The sequence below is a fragment of the Dermochelys coriacea genome, chromosome 7 (genome assembly GCF_009764565.3).
Source record: "Dermochelys coriacea isolate rDerCor1 chromosome 7, rDerCor1.pri.v4, whole genome shotgun sequence".
Lineage (NCBI taxonomy): Eukaryota > Metazoa > Chordata > Testudines > Dermochelyidae > Dermochelys > Dermochelys coriacea.
In genome coordinates, this window is record NC_050074.1 from 117,790,940 (window position 1) to 117,808,808 (window position 17,869).

Sequence of the window (17,869 nt, forward strand, 5' to 3'; positions counted from 1 at the left end):
AGCAACTAGCTTTCAACATGCATGAAGTCAAACGTCTTCCTCTTACCCTTTCAAACTCAAGAAGAATTCAACACAGTATAATTTACCTGTTCCCTGCAGTAACTTCAACACAAGTGTAGAAAGCAGGCTCACACTCAAAATTATTCATCACAATTCCATGGTAACCATTTAGAACATGCTGGTTTATGCCTTTCCGGCGAAAGTGCTCCAAGACTTTGTTTATGCTGTCTATACCATTTAGAATGGCCTGTCATAAAAAATATAATGAATAACTCTCATTACTAGACTTTGAGGGTCACATGACCTACAAATAATGCTAATCTAGAATTTTTTGTCCTTTGTCTTGCCAGTTTAAAATATAAACTGACAAAATATTTGTAAGCTTATTGCTTGGATTTCAAGTTTGTTAGTGATTTCTAATTGAGATCATGGGTCATTCATGATCCGTCTCTCAGCTGCTCAGCGTCAGCCACTGGGCCTTATGAAAGCCACAGTCACTGATCAACTCTTGTTAGGACTGCAGACAACATATGGCTACCTATATGGATGGTGCACGTGAGCTGTCACTGACTACTCTAAGGCCACCACAAGTTCCCTCCCAGCCACTGACAGCAAGCTCCTGCTTTGGATACAGGAACCAATAGGCATGTAATTTGAGAGTCTGAGAGCCACCAGTTTTTCAATGCTTTGATAAACTCAAACTGAACTTCAGCAAAAAATTTCTCCCTCCAAAAACCGGCTTTAGGCTGAGAATAAATAGGAGATATTTCAGCCCAAAATCATTCTTTTTTCAGAGAGCTATAAATATTTGAAAAATAAGGCTTATAAAAACGTTCTGATACTGTGATCTGCAACCGTAGACTGTTTTTTTCCTCTTAAAGATGTGGCAATTATCTTTAAAAGATATGAAACCCTTCCTCATGTCAGATAATCAATTAATAACTTTCACAAATGCACAGTATCTCACCTTTCCTGTTGCTGCTCTAAGAAGTTGCTGTTTCTTCTCCAAATCCTCTCGTTTTGCAGCAAGAGCTTGTTGTTCTGCATTCTCCTCTCTCCATAGATAACTAAATAAATGAGACAAAAGCCAGGTTAACATTATTAAGCACTTTGATTACCAGAAAATTCTTAACCCAGTTTTACTTGCTATCTTCCTTCTAGAGTAGTAATTTTTTAAAAATTGAAATGTAGATGTTTAAAACCTCCAAAACATGACTATTTAAAAATACTTAAGTAGTTATGCCAAGTTAACGACTACACAGCTGGCACCCTTTACATTTTACACATAATAAAACAAATTTTAAATAAATTTACTAACTTTCTTTCACTCTGTAGTTCATCTTTTTTGTTTTTCACCTCATAATACTTTCTGTCCAGTTCTTCAACACGAGCTTTCACCTCATTAAGATCTTGGTCCAATTTCTAAGGCACATAAAAAAAATAAATCTTTCAACTGTAAAACTCTAGCTTTAAATCCCTCTATTATCCAATTCTAGCTTTAAATCCCTATATTACAATTCAGAATTAATTCCTGTAACTTTTTCCGTGATTTGCACTAGAATTACTGAAGTGGTAAGAAAAAACGGATCTTCAGAGGTCAGCAGCAGCAGCATGGAGACTATGAAGAAACTGACTTCAGAGTAGCAGCCATGTTAGTCTGTATTCACAAAAAAGAAAAGGAGTACTTGTGGCACCTTAGAGACTAACAAATTTATTTGAGCATAAGCTTTTGTGAGCTACAGCTCACTTCATCAGATGCAACTGAAGAAACTGCATGCTAATAGCCAGGCAAGATGGACAAAGAAGAAAACGAGACTTATTTTGTTGATTCTGATGTTCCAGCCACCTTCAGAACTAAAAGGATTAGAGAATCAAAGAGAGACATTACTCCCATCTGCTTGGATGTTTGTTCCTTCACAACACAAATATAATAAGCCTCTGAGGCTAAGTAGCATTTAGATTGTTGTACAAGAATATATTGCATGTTAGCCTTCCATGCTACTCTTGCTATAATCAAGGTTCTAGCATGTTCCCCAATAAAGTCAAGTACTGGTATCACTTAGCTACAGGTACTCTGCTAATGCAGCATATCTGAAGAACTTGCCAGTGGATATTCCTCTGTCCCCATTGTCTGGGAATTAAGAGCTTTCATTTCTTTCAGCAGCTCAACGACTAGGAATTTACAGATAATAACTTTATGATTCTTAATATTAGTATTACTATTTTCTGCAGTCTTATTTTTATCGCTCACTTTTCCAGTCTCCAGACCAATTTCTCTAAAACACCTCCATGTTACAAAAAAGCCAGCCAATTATTTCAGCTTAGTTAGAAGTTTGTGTATATGTCATTTTACACACACACACACACCCACACACACACACACACACACACACGTTTCAGCACTGACAAGATCCTTTTCGCTTCCAGAAGAAACAGAGGCTTGAGAGTGGTTTATTGCAGGAACTCTGCCAGTAAAAATAGCCAGAGTGGTATGCCATTTCCCTCACTCAACCAACTAAAGAGAATTGCTTGAGTAGCATGGCTCTCTTCCAAAATATGGTTTACACTGGCAGAACACTTTCTTCCTCAGTGTGACTATGTTCATAAACTTTATCAGGTTTCACATTTACCACCAGGTTCAGTAATTTATTATGCAATAGAGATTGTAAGAGCTGCATCTGTCAGCACATCAAGCATATGGCATTAGCAGTGGGCATACTCCCTGCATGGCCCTGTAACTGGTTAAAACTGATTCGTCATTTGTATGGCTTCTCCTGACATACTAGGGGTGTTAAATGGTCTGGAAAAATCAACATCATTAGAATAGGCCACTGTTCAACCTTGATTAAAGGCTCCAACAAAACAGCCAGCATAGTGCCATCAAAGCTGCTGTCAATTCTCCCATCCAGAATCAGAAACATTCCTTATCCCTTCATTAATACTCTGCAGTCTTGCTGAACCTTTGGAAAATATGCATGATATCTCAGTTGGACAGCAACACAGGACAGACCAATATTCTACTCAACATACGTTCTGCTATGGCTTTTAGCCACAGCTCTCATAGGCCTGGGATAAAGAAGAAATATTTGATCTTTGATCATAAGATAAGACAAAACATAATGTCACTATGTAAATGCATGGTAGCCAATATAAATGCCCAAACCTTGAATACTGTGTGCAGTTCTGGTCACCCTATTTCAAAAGATGTATTAGAATTGGAAAAAGTACAAAGAAGGGCAACCAAAAAAGATCAGAGGAATGGAACTACCACCATCTGAGAAGAGACTGAAAAGACTGGTACTGTTCAATTTAGAGGAGAGATAACGTGGGGATATGATAGAGATCTATAAAAATCACAAATGGTATAGAGAAAAAGTATTATTTACCTCATCACATAACAAGAACCAGGGGTCACACAATGAAATTGATAGGCAACAGGTTTCAAAACAAAACAAAGAAGTACTTCATACAATTCATAATCAACCTGTGGAACTCATTGCCAGGGATGTTAGGAAGGACAAAAGTATAACTGGGTTCAAAAAATAATTAGATAAGCACATGGAGGATAGGTCCATCAATGGCTATTAGCCAAGGTGCTCAGGGATGCAACCCCATGCTCTCACTGTCCCTAAACCTCTGACTGCCAGAAGTTGGCACTGGACAACAGTAGATGGATCACTTGATGACGACCCTTTTCTGTACATTCCCTCCAAAGCATCTGGCACTGGCCACTGTCAGAAGACAGGATATTGGGCTAGATGGACCATTGGTCTGACCCAGTATGGTCATTCTTGTATTCTTATGCAATGCCCCAGGCGGAGCATTTAGAAGGCATTGCTCCCAATGCATTTTGGAGTTGTCATATACAAAAGGGGAAACACCCATAGTTAGACCCCCACAAAACGGTACAGAATATACTCCACTGTATGGCTGGCCAGCTCCTGTGGCTGGTACAGAGGAAGGCAAAGTAACAATTCCTCTGGACACCCTTCTAGAGAAGCTAAAGCCCTGTGGGACACTAACATGGTGAATAAGGAATACGACTATATTTTGCTCCTATGCCAAGTATTTAAAAGATGTGGGGGGAGCAAAAATCACCTAATTTTTGAGCCTATGTTTCAAATGCCTTGTAAAGTTTTCTAGGAAAATTATACCTTAACCTACCACATGTGAAACTTCAGGCAGATTGATTTAGTACTGAACAAAAAAAGTTAGGTGTAAGTGTAAAAAGTCAGGTCTAAAAATAAATCCTTGTTTTGAAGTAGGTAGAAACTAGCTTCCCTCCATATGCGAGAGTAAAAGGTAATTTATAAGTGGTTCATATTAAACAGGCACACCCTTATAAGGCTATAGGGCTTAAATCTGTGCAAGAACAATTAAAATTCAAGAGAGACATATAAAACTGAAAATCTAACAAAGCACACAAGATTGCGGAGTGACAACTGATATTTAGCTTTAAACTGGAAACAGGAAAGCATGCAGTGCTAAAGGCCATAGGAAAGGAGGAACAAAGCAAAGAAACAGGCTTTAAGGACTACAGTTACACCAGACCAGTAAACAAAAATATTCACAGAAGGTTTAAAGTCACAATGTGGAAGATAAGAATTTATTTTCATAAATAATATCCACAATTAGGTGGTTATTATTATTATTATTAGGTGATAACGTATGCAGCGTGTCGTTGTCAACATTACACAGAAAAGATTTTCCTCATGATTGCAAGCACTTTGGAGGCTAGGATTAAAATTCAAAATGATCTGGACAAACAGGAGAAATGATCTGAAGTAAAGAGGATGAAATTCAACAAAGACAAATGCAAAGTACTCCACTTAGGAAGGAACAATCAATCAGCTGCACACATACAAAATAGGAAATGACCTCTTAGGAAGAATACTGTGGAAAGGGATGTAGGGGCATAGTGGATCACAAGCTAAATATGAGTCAACAGTATAACACTGTTGCAAAAAAAAGCAAACATCATTTTCGGATGTACCAGCAGGAGTGTTGTAAGCAAGACACGAGAAGTAATTGTTCCACTCTACTCCACGCTGATTAGGCCTCAGCTGTAGTATTGTGTCCAGTTCTGGGCACCACATTTCAGGAAAGATGTGGACAAATTGAAGAAAGTCCAGAGAAGAGCAACAAAAATGATTAAAGGTCTAGAAAACATGACCTATGAGGGAAGATTGAAAAAATTGGGTTTGTTTAGTCTGGAGAAGAGAAGACTGAGGCCGGACATGATAATAATTTTCAAGTACATAAAAGGTTGTTACAAGTAGGAGGGTGAAAAATTGTTCTCAACCTCTGAGAATAGACAAGAAGCAATGGGCTTAAATTGCAGCAAGGGCAGTTTAGGTTGGACATTAGAAAAAGCTTCCTAACTGTCAGGGTGGTTAAGCACTGGAATAAACTGCTCAGGGACGTTATGGAATCTCCATCATTGGAGATTTAAGAGAAGGTTAGATGAACACCTATCAGGAACAGTCTAGGCAATACTTAGTCCTGCCACGAGCTCAGGGGACCGGACGAGATGACTTCTCAAGGTCTCTTCCAGTCCAATAATTCCATGATAACAGTTACTTAATGCATCTACTGCATAGATACCCCACATGCTGTATTTAAGTTTGATCCTCCTCCACATGTCTTTCATCAGTTTTAGTGAAGTGAATGATCACACTCCATAATGGTGATAAATTTCTTTATTTTTTCTGAAGAACTTTTCCTTTAATACTACAGCAGCTCACAGTACCCGCCAGAATTTAAGGAAACTTCTTCTGCACCAGTATTTCTCTTAGGCATTAGGATTCAGTGTTCTCCAAATTCTTATCCTTCCCTAAAGCATCACACAGAAGATTTTGAAAGCAGATGTTCTGAGTAACAAAGGGCACACATTAAAATATAAAATAGTCTCTCTTCTCTTTTGTACAGATGGGAACAGATTCCTATTGCATAGTGCTTAGCCTATATTAATACTTGTACAATTATCTAACAGAGTTCAAAGGAACACTCTCTGAAGCCAAATGCAAAATCCATGCAAGATGCAGTTTAAAGAATAGTGTTTTTGTATTAAATAAAAAATTAACAGAAATATTTCTAAGACTTAAAAAAAATTTTGGATCAAATTATCCATGAGTGTTGTTAACTGGTAGAAACAGTAATACATGGGCATGCTGTCTTAGAGGATGTTGCTGAATGCTGCCTAGCTAATTTTTTTCTCCCTCCAAAATCAGGCAAAAAAATACATAATGTTGAGGAAAAATATTTGAGAACAGGACTCTAAAATTAGCGTTAGCATGCAAACATTTATAATAGTGCAGGACACAATAAGACCCTCTCTTGTCCTCTAGATTTTAAATAGAAATAAAACTCATTCATTGAAACAAATCCAATTATGGACACAGAGTTTAGCCCAGTGGTGGGCAACCTGCGGCCATCAGGGTAATCTGACTGAGCCGCGAGGCATTTTGGCGACATTGACTGTCTGCAGGCACCACCCCCTGCAGCTCCCCGTGGCTGGGGTTCTCTGTTCCCGGCCATTGGAAGCTGTGGGAAGTGGCACCTGCAGGCAAAGGGGCTGCAGGGACATACTGGCCGCCGCTTCCCACAGCTCCCATTGGCCAGAAACAGAGAACCGCGGCCATTGGGAGCTGCAGGGGGCGGTGCCTGAGGACGATCAACTTCGGCAAAATTCTCACGGCCCCCAGTCAGATGCGGCCCAGGGGCTACAGCTTGCTCACAACTGGTTTAGCCTTTCCTCTCAAAATATCTCTGCAGTAATAACTCAGAACTCCTTACACTGTATTGCTCCAGATTCTTCTCTTTATTAGCCTCTGTATCTTCTAAATCTTTGTGTATTGCTGCAATCTGTCGTTTTTTGTCATTGATTGCCTGATCTAGAGACTTGAGTTCCTTTTTAATCCACTTATCCCTCTCTTCTTTGGAAGTAAACTGGCTTCCTCGGCCTTGTTTTGCATAAAGATCTGTTCTTTCCTGGGTAGCTTGTGCTAGTCTAGATCAGAGAGAGAGAGAAAAAAATAAGTTTCTATATAATACGTCAAACATATTTCATTTGAAGATTTTATTCAGAAGATCTTCAAGAACAAAGTACTATCAAATTAATTTTAAACTCTTAGCAGTGGTCAAAAGACACTTTGAATTATTTTTTGCAAGCTGTACAATCATCTCAGAGAAAGCTTTAAAATGAGCAAAGCATTTAAGAGGCACCAATTTACTTTTGTTTTGAATTTTCATTTACTCTCTATGGGTTTTTTAAAGCTTGAAAACAACAACTTTTTCACTTATCAAGTTTGCCTTTTTCTAAAAAGCAAAAGATCCTTTGTTTCTTCAAGAACAGGGCAATATGGCTCTGATGCCTCCTTGTTCACTAGTACACCATTAATTCTTTCAACAAAGCTTTAATAAGGATCTTGAGAAACAACAATCGTCTTCAAACTCAGTGCCGCTGCAAGCAACGAGCAAATATAACACAGGGCCACATAAGCATCAAATGTGTGTGCTTTTCATTTTATTTTTTTTTTTGTTGGCGAAAGGGGTATTTTTTTGTAAATAAAAAACCATTTAGACAAATGCATTCTCTCACTTTATAACAGCTGTAATGTATATACAATTTTCATTATATACCGCTTTGGCATTATTTTTCTTGCTCCTTCTAAAATGGTTTAATTCCTTGTACTGTGAGCCACAGACCTAGCAATTCCTCGCTCTTCTTTTTCTTTTACACTGTTGAATTTGGGTTCTGTTTCTGCTAGCTCTTTCTGCTTCTCCTCAATTTTCTCAAGAAGTTTCTGTCTCTCCTTTAACAGTCTTTTCTAAAAGTAAACAAAGTATTATTTAATACCAGTAACTTAGTAGATCAACTTTGTATAAGCATTAAATTAGTGAACTTAGTAGGGCATTTCTGGAACATATTTTAATATCTGTAAAAATGCTAGATGGACTCCACTGCTTATCTGACACTACACTGCTTTGTCACATGACAGAGGTAGGTTCAGGAGCAATCTTGAATCAGCAAGATTTGAGAAGGTGCAGTTACACTAGGAGGGTAACAAAGATCAGTACAGGCCAAACACTTGTACTCAGTGCTGCTACACTGAATAATCTTCTTTCAGATGATTCACAACATCCTCCCTTTAGTATTTACCATATGCTTGAAAAAGATGAGGACAACAGCTAGAGCTAGTTGATTTTACAATATGGGGGCAGAAAGAAATAACTGATCTATTATTATGTTTTATAGCACTCAAAAGTACGCTACACACTTCAGGGCATAGAACTCTTGTATTGTTGTGAAGTTCTTCCAGGGTAATTAAATCTTACATCTATTAGTGGGTATCATATCTTAATACTGACAATACACGCATAAGTTATAGCCAAAAAAGTGATCCATACAAAATATTGAATTTGTACATGTTATTCTTGAGCTGCTTCTCACCCTTTGTTCACTGTTGCCAGCTAGTTCGTCTTGCAAGTCCTTAGCTTTAAGTTCTAATTTGGTCCTCTGCTTAATCTGCTCCTGTCGCTCAGCACTGAGTTGTTCCTTCTCCTCTTTCATCGCAGAAATCTTTGTTTTTAGTTCTCGAACTTGTCGTTCAATATCCTATACAGACATAATTATGTAATATATATGTTATTAAACACACACAAACCTTCTATCACAGCTTGATCTAATCCATATTTCAGTACCCATTAAGGGAATTAGCACAAGACAGCTTCATTATTTAACCATTAAGATTAAAGAGAATGTGAGTAGAAAAGAATAGTCACCACAATATGAAGTCCAAAAATCTTTAAAATCAACCTTAAAAATAAGTTAATTGTTTAATTTGCTTTAAAATTTAGCAACACCCATAGGATAACTCAGATTCCTAGGCCAGAGGAGTCTGTTGTGATCAACTAGTCCATTGGTTCTCAAACTGGGGGTGGGGGGGGGGGGGATGGAGAGAAGAGAGTGAAGAAATTCCAAGAGGGGCATGAGGCTGCCCGGCCCAGGAGGCTAGCCTCCGGCCCTTCCCCTCCTTTCCACCTCCCCTGCAGCCATGCCACCACGCAGGCAGCACAGCTTGCGCCTGCCCACCTCCCAGGCTTTCCGATAAGCCTGTCCTGCCGCTCTGAGGGGCTTGGTAAGGGGGCGGGGAGAGCGGGGGTTGGATAAGGGGCAGGTGGTCGGGGGGGCAGTCAGGGGACGGAGTGGATGGATGGGATGGAGGTTCGGGGGGGGGGGGCGCTGTGGATAGGCGTGGGAGTCTGATCAGGCCTGTCAGGGGTGGGTGTGTGGACAGGGGTCGGGGCAGTCAGGCAACAAGGAGCAGGGGGGGTTGGATGATGGTAAAGGAGAGGTGCGGGGTGTGAGGGTTTCTCAAAAATTAAAAAGGGAGTGTGATGTCAAAAAGTTTGGGAACCACTGATCTAGTCTGACCTCCTGTAAAATACAAGCATAGAACTCCCTCAAAATAATTCCTTTTGAATTAGAGTACATCTTTTTAACAATCCAGCCTTGATTTATAAATGGTCCGTGATGGGGAATCCACTATGACCCATGGTAAACTGTTCCAATGGCTAATGACTCTGTTTTAAAAATGTATATCTTATATCCAGTCTGAATTTGCATAGCTTCAACTTCCATCCATTAAGTTGGTTTATCCCTTTGTCTCCTAAACTGGAGAGACTATTATTAAAAATATTTGTTCCCCATGTAGATATCTGTAAGATTGAACAAGTCACACCTTAACCGTCTCTATGTTAAGCTAGGTAGACTAAATTCTTTGAGTCTATCACAATAAGGCATGTTTTCTAATCCTTTAATCATTCTCATGACTCTTCTCTGAACCCACTCCAATTTATCTGTATCCTTCTTGAATTGTGGACTCCACAACTCAATATAATATTCCAGCAGCAGCTGCAACAGCGCCAAATAAAGACTTAAAATAATCTTTCTACTGCAACTCGAGATTCCCGTTCATGCATCCAAGGATCACATTAGCTCTTGACTACAGCATCGCACTGGATGTTCACGTTCAGCTGATAAACCACTATGAACTGCAAATCTTTTCCAGGCTCCTGATTCCCAAGATAGAGGCCCTCATCCTGTAAGTATGGCCTACATTCTTTACTCCTACATGTATATATTTGCATTTAGGCATATTATTTGTCTGGGCCCAGCTTACCAAGAAATGCAGATCAGTCTGTATCACTTACCCATCCTTCATTATTTACCACTCCCCAATCTTTTTGTTGTCTGTAAATGTTATAAGTTACGATTTTATGTTTTCTTCCAGGTCATTAATAAAAATGTTAAATAATCTAAGGCCAAAAAACAATCTCCGAGGGTCCCGACTAGAAACACATCCGTTCAAAGATGATCCCGCATTTACAACTACATTTTGAGACCTAGATCAACACTACCACCTTTATAAATCAAACTTGTGATCTCATTTTATATATATCAAATTGGTTTGACAGGATTCATTTTCCATTGATAGGCATTAAATAATCAAATAACTCCAAAGTCTGTGTTTAAATTCACTCAGATTTGAGATATCTGACTGAAATGTTCACACACACAAAAAGTGACCCGAAAGACTTTTCAAGGCAATTAGACTATGTATAGTCAATGCAAAAACCTTGAGTTGCTCATGTTAGTATACTGCTTCTAGATTTTACCTCCATTTTATCTCTAGCATCTTGTTGTGCATCTCTCAACTGCCTTGATTTCTCTCCACTTGTCTCTCGTTTGGCAGAAAGCTGTAAGAAATAATATTGCTTAATGAATAAGTTCCTTTTTTTAAATCACTCATTGATTCAGAAAGAAAATGTTAATTTGGTACATTAACGAGCACAAAAATTTCACAATTTAACTATTCTATTTAGGGTAAGCAAATGTCCATACAAAATTATGTACGTTTAAATATTAAGTGTTCGTCACAAAGGAAATATGTAATGAAGGGTAACAAGATGCTTTACCTCATCAAGTTTAGCACGTGTTTCATTGAGTTCCTGGTTATAAATGGTGTACTCTAATGCTCTCCTCATTTTATCCCACTTCTGATACTGAGCTAGCTCTTCTTTCTCCTCTTCCAGGGTATGTAATCGCTCTTCAATGTACTTCAACAACTCATTGATTTTCTCTCGTTTACCCTCTTTAGAAAATGAGAAGCAAGACAAAGACAGCAACTAAATTATTATTATATTCAGAATATTTGTTTTTCTTTTAACATCATTCTCTTATCTTCGACTCATAAGTAAAGCTTTTGATTTGAAAAAACAGACCGAATGAAATGAAAATCTAGGTCTGGAATTAACTTTCAGACACATCCTCTTTCCAAAAATTCCCATCTTCCAAGGCTCATGCTATTCCAACCCTACTTCCGTTTCTCAGTAGGAGATAGTTAATGGGCAACTGTTCTGAGCATAAATGTAACATGAAGCCATCGCTGGACTTTGCCAAAAATATGATATGTGGGTATTTTCTGGAATCAAATCATCAAAAATTGAAAGCTCTGTTTATAAAGCTACTGCACTCTAGCTCTCAGCTCTAAGTCCAATATAAATTCCATGTCTCACAAGTACAAGGTAATTTAAGTCAATTCAAATGTGTGTTCTACAAGCTCACAATCCAGAAATCTAACAAAGATCATTAAATTGCAAATGAAAGTTTAGTCAAAAGACTACACAAACCATAGCAACAGCCTTTTATGGACATCCTCTTCCATAAAGTAAAGGGGATGTAAAGGGACTCTCAGAGCCCTGGATCCAGCTGGGGGACAATTTCACTGGTGCAGAAACTGTAGAATACAGTCACAGGCTGCCTTCTGGGGACCTCCTCACAAACTCTGGCAGAAGGACCATACTGGGGGTGCAGAAGTGTGTCAGTGCAAGGCAAATGGGTGTGTCATTTAGGGAACAAAGACAGCAGACTCCCAAGAGTCAACAGTTTCAGCGCCTTTTACACCTCCCATTGTGAAGAGCAAACAAATAAAAGCACTCATTTAAATAGATCTCTAAAAGAACAAAAGTGAGTGCTAGAATATTAATGCATGCCACAATGAAGTTGATACAATGCCCAAGATACAAGATTCATTCCAATGAAGCTAAAGCAGTTCAGAGAATGCATAACATCGGTCTAGAAAAGGCAGCTGGTGTGCAACTTCGTGCTCGATCCATTAAACACCAGCACCAAAGGAAAAAGTTTTCTGGCTTTTTTAAGTTTGTAAGCATCATAAACCAAGCTTTTTTTAAATGTTATTTATTTTAGCAGTGCCAGTGGATAATTTCCCCTCCCACCGCTTTGGTGCAGCATTCTGTGTACTGGTTAACTGCCACCTGCAACCTAGCAGTAGGTTACATGTGTAGATGTTCTATAGAGTTTGTGAAGCCCTTTGGGATCTTTGGAGTGAAAGAAAAAATTTAAAATATTAAATTTATCGAACATTTACAAATAAAACCAAAGAATTAATTTTAACGACCAAGTTATAAACCCTGAAATTAGAGGAACTATTATGGCATGAACTAGGACATTCCTTATATAAAAGAAACACAGAGGATAAAGATAACTATTTTTACCCGTTTCTTTCATTAAGGAAATACTTTCTTCTTTACGTTCATCATACACTCTAGTACCAGCTACTTCTCTTAACAACTTCAGTCTCTGAGAGTCAGGAGCCGTTGCCATCTGGTTGATCTAAGAATTCAAGAAAACAAAGTTACAAGATTACATTTTGAACATCATGTTCCTTATATAGTAATAATGATCAACATCCCATAAGAGATCTAATATGGCGCATGTTTCTTACAATTATTTAATTACAGCAGAACTTCATTAATTCTCATTTAGTTTACCAACAGACCTGATAACTCTTTCCAGTCAGGTATCATATGCTTAAAATCAAGCTAGTATGAAACATTCAGCTGAAAACCCACCCTGCCAATTTCTTATATGTACTTGCTTAAGGATACAATTCTTCAGGACTGGGTTTTTTCAGGAAAATTAGAAATTCTCATTTACCCTATTTTCCCCCTTTTGAGACATGAATTACTTTTTAAGAGACAAAGTTGTATACTTTTATGATTCTGCTTGTATTTCATTTTTATTAATTTTCAAATGCTAGCAGATTTTACTGAAACCCAGTATAAGTCAGTATTTCTTGGACTTTAAAGGGAGAAAATATATCAGCTTAACAGACTTTCACAGAAACTCAACTATGAGCATTAATATTCTTCTGCAGCAAGACTACCTCTTACTTTCCCTATCTCCATAAGGCCATGTACTTCAACATATGTCAAAAATTAAAAAAAAACACAACCGTCAGCTCACACTGCAGTCGTCCTTCACACCACCAGCACCTGGCGCTCTAACATTACTGAAATTGTGTATGGGCTTTAAATAATTAATACCATGCCAGGTTCACTATTCTTCTCTAGAATTTTAACCATTCTTCATAAGAATTTTAGTTGTTCCATCTTTATGTTATGCTTGTAGATAAAGGTTTTCAATTTATACAGAGCATGAAGACTAGTATATCTACTTCGACTTTTAACCTGCGATAGGATCCATGTGGGCTGACTCCTGCACTAACACAAAGTTACTTTCTAACAAGTTTTTTATTTGTTCCTCAATTTGGCAAATTCAGCGTATAGCAAAAACATATCCTGTGTTGCTATACGAGAATTATCAATATTACTCTTATTTTTTCAGTTTTTCTTGTCAGTCAAGTACTTGCAGATAAAATGAGTTTTTCAGTAATTGGTGAAGAGAACTATTTTTAGGATTGTGAAGTCAAAATCGTAAATATAGACAATTGGCAGATTCAGCTGTTAGACATGACATTAAACATGTCTTGCCCCACAGTGAAAGTCAAACAACTTCAATACTGATAATTCTGTAAAATTTTCTGAACTGGAAAATATAACGTATAGAAATACAAACAAAAAATGGTTCTAATTATTTTCAGGCTCTTCTTGGAAGTCAAGGATTTGGAAAGCTACACTGATGCACCTGTTATGATTCAGTTTTCTCTGTACCTAAATAAAGCTGGTAGATTACAGCAACATTATATGTGGGAACACTTATAAAATAGAAGCTTCTAATCAGAATGATGGAGGAACACAGAATTACTTTTCTTTATAATTACAACTACTTTATTTCTATATAAAGGAGCCATACCTTGAGGAATCATTTTCAAAATAAGAGTGCATGGGAAGAATTAGTCATTTTTATATTGTTTAAAAATAAAAAGAAAGCCTGATTATTCATTTGCAATAATTAAGTTAAATTGTAGTCCTCCAAAAAGTCTGAACTTTCTTTATAAATGAGTGATTTAATTTTGCTTTGTGATAACCAATCTTACCTTTCCTTGTTTGACAATATAGTAGGGATTACTGCGAGAAAACCCAGCACTTTCAAGAAGGTTCATCACATCATTTTTCCTGTAAATAATTTCTCAAATAGTAAGTATACTTTTAAAAAACTACATATGACAAACATGACCACTCAACAAATTCAGCAAAACAGTACTAAACCTACACATATGAAAACTGCACATGGTGCACACTCTCCATTATAGTATCTCTTCAAAGAAGTTTCTGTATATGATAATATCTAATCATGTACTAAAACCTAAATTGATAAACAATAAATGAGAAAATAAAAACAGAAAGAAACTAAGCAAGACATATGGAGCTGGGAAGAGATTACAACTAAGAAAGATACCCCACACCACCAGCGGACTAGTACAGGTAACGGAGAAACTGATGCCACAAATAATTTGAAATTTAGCATAAGATTTTGCTTCTTTTCTTCTCATTTTCAGTTATTAAAAGCAAGTTGCTGAGGATTATACAAGTAATGCAACAACATTAACACTTTGAGTAGCAGCCGTGTTAGTCTGTATTCGCAAAAAGAAAAGGAGTACTTGTGGCACCTTAGAGACTAACAAATTTATTTGAGCATAAGCTTTTGTGAGCTACAGCTCACTTCATCAGATGCATCCGATGCTCAAATAAATGCTCAAATAAATTTGTTAGTATCTAAGGTGCCACAAGTACTCCTTTTCTTTTTGCAAACATTAACACTATCCAATAATTAGTTAGGTCAGCTGATGACTCCTAAAACACCGAGAGGAAGTGATAAAGAAGTATGACCATTTGGACGAGTGGAGACATCAGCAAGTATTAGCCATACTGAGAAGAGCTGAGTTGTCAGAAAAATTGTCAAGCCATAGTTTAGTTTAACATAGGTATTTTAAAATAAAGAGTCATATGTCAATATAGCTCATATTAGAATTTTACAATTAGTTTCGTTCAATTTTGGTAGAGAGGAATCTACCAGTTTTACCGGGCAATTTAAACATGAAGAGGTACTAAGAATAAAAAATATACTTAGTTCTGGCTCTGTTGGGCAACTTTGTCTTCGTGCCTGAACAATAAAACTTAAACAAGAGAAACAAGATACTATATTTTCTTTTCTGTGAGCCAAGTTTTAAAAAGGATTTATATTTCTAATGCATTAATCTTTCGACTCTGGAGGTTAAGATTCAAATTCTGGTAAAGCCAAGTCTTTTCTAGACCCTATTTAGTCACATAATCCCTTGCCCCATTAATGCGGCAAGATTCGAAGCGTCCAGTCAAGAGAAAGAGATACCTGGAATAGTTGGTGAGAACTGAGGACTACTGGTAAAGCAAGTTTAAAAAGAATACACAGTGCCCATGCTATGACTGACTCAAGTTAATAATATCAATCCTCACTTTCATGAGCATTCAAATTCATCTTTAACTGTAAAAAAAAGTTTTAGAGAAACTTTTAAAGATTACAGGTGATAAGAATGGCCCTTAAACTTGACAGCCTTCAATCCCTGTAACACCAATGCGGGAAGGTGAATTCAGATAAAGGAAAAAAAACCTCAAGTGATTTATCATTTAAGCTTCCATGAGTAAATAAAGTTTCATGAAAAAAAAAAAATGTGCATATACACACATGCACTCCCATAAAATCTCTCTACTGGATTCAATAGGAGGAGGGGCTGTCTGTATGCAAGTTGGAGTCTGTTTTGAAATGCTCTTATCACTATATAAAGGTTTGTTTTTTCAATAACTATTTTCTTCATACACAGATCACGTACAGGAGTTTGAGAGCACAATCTGAAACACCAGACAAGGTGCTCCACATCGCCAACAATCATACCAAATATGCCTCTCTCGCGGCAGCTGTACATTCCTACTGACAAAGGAGGATAAGAGAAGGCGTCAAGTGCATAAGTGGTTGGGATCAGAGGACTGGGAATGAAATTCTGTGCTATTTACAACCTGTACAATTCCACTAACTTCACAAGATAGTTGTGTGGAACAAAAGTAAGTGCAGTTTGGTGCTAAAGCAGAGAACCTTGCCTTTGAGGAGATGGGAATGGAAAGAAGACGGAACTACTTTGTGGAAGTTTGACTAGTTATATGTAGTCTTAAAACTACTGAATGCCATGTGCCTAGGAAGAAAAAAAAAGTTAAAGAAAAAAAACAATTTGGCATATAAAAAAAATGTTATTTCAAAACAGATTCCAATTTAAAAATAGGAAAGTATTGTTCCTTCCACTGAATCTAGTGGAGTTCTTCTCTTCCTGTCCTTTGGCCTCAACATACAAGCACTAGCAGGAATAGCGAACTTCTTACTAGGCCTAATCCCATTGAACAGGCCTAATGGTAAGAATTACTCTTGAAGTAGTATTTATAGAATCAGACCCATAACTTGTCATGCAGGAAATGGCATCTTCATGTTCAAACTGTACAAATGGTAAATATTTAAATTTCAAAATAAATGTCAATTTAGTTTTTTTAAAAAGAATGGTGACTTTTGGAAATACACAGAAATTTTCTTTTATGAAATTAAATGGATATTAAATTCAGCCCACTCACACAGTTCAGATACTATATAAGGACTAAAAATAAAGATTTATTAGCAGACTATGAGTATTAAATATTGCTGACAAAGGATCTAAAGGTATAAATAAATACACATTCTGAATGATTCCACCACACTTTACAATATTATGTATTCAGTTCATTTTGGAGGAGGAAAAGTAGTACCTACGTCACCATTTTCTTGTCTAAGAAATATTGGTCCTTTTTGGCTCCAATAACTCTGCGAAGTGAAACTTCCTCTTTATCAATCTTAAGAAAACAAAAAGCACAAACTCAACTGCCTGTGATAGTCATTTATGATTAACCCACAGTATTTTCCACTAAGACTGAACCAAAAGGTAATTACTTTAACGAAGATTCAAATAACTAAGGCGGCAGTCTAATGAGAAGATGTGTTTTCTAGAAAAGTTTTTAAACTTACTGGTAATCTGTTGTCTGAGTTGTCAAAAATAATTTCCACAAATGCTGAAATAACACGAGGACCTGTGCCTTCCTAAAGAAAAAAAGATATTTATTTTGGTTAGATTACTCCCTCTTTAAATTGATTTTTAAAATGTATATTTTTTTGATTTCTCAAAGACTCCAAAGTAATTTATATACACATTACTTGACAATTTTCAAACTTACATTTCTGAAAATAAACTTGAAAAGTATACAGCTCAAAAGGTCATATGTACATTTTGCCCTCTGTCTACAGTGCAGGAATTATGTAAGATGTATAATAATCATCATGTGCCAAAAGAGTATCATAACCAGTTTTCTGCTGCACCGTTATAGACATTTAATGAGGTTGAAGATATGAAACTCCAATATTTTTTAAAAATCAAATACTGATTACATCGGTAACTTTTAGTACTGCAACTTTTTTGACTGACTATATTAGGGAATAGTTAGGTCTGTAAGCTGAAAAGACAATTCCCTATTAAACAGTGAAATGCATATGAGA

At 37.0% G+C, this 17,869-nt stretch overlaps 1 protein-coding gene across 2 annotated transcripts in view; it reads right to left on the reverse strand.

Moving 5' to 3' along the window:
- The window catches only part of SMC3 (structural maintenance of chromosomes 3), a 47,615-nt gene that overhangs the window by 19,410 nt on the left and 10,336 nt on the right, over positions 1–17,869 (reverse strand). Inside the window, exons 5-16 of one of the 2 annotated variants that reach the window (XM_038409698.2) lie at positions 17,345–17,416; positions 17,093–17,172; positions 14,364–14,442; positions 12,580–12,697; positions 10,981–11,156; positions 10,681–10,761; positions 8,453–8,617; positions 7,708–7,829; positions 6,796–7,009; positions 1,319–1,422; positions 968–1,067; positions 87–247 (exon numbers count right to left, since the gene is read on the reverse strand). In XM_038409698.2, coding sequence (XP_038265626.1) covers positions 87–247; positions 968–1,067; positions 1,319–1,422; positions 6,796–7,009; positions 7,708–7,829; positions 8,453–8,617; positions 10,681–10,761; positions 10,981–11,156; positions 12,580–12,697; positions 14,364–14,442; positions 17,093–17,172; positions 17,345–17,416 — 1,472 coding nt within the window. Of the gene's footprint in view, positions 1–86; positions 248–967; positions 1,068–1,318; positions 1,423–6,795; positions 7,010–7,707; positions 7,830–8,452; positions 8,618–10,680; positions 10,762–10,980; positions 11,157–12,579; positions 12,698–14,179; positions 14,205–14,363; positions 14,443–17,092; positions 17,173–17,344; positions 17,417–17,869 lie in introns of those variants that run through there. The other variant, XM_043519435.1, reaches the window with a different exon arrangement.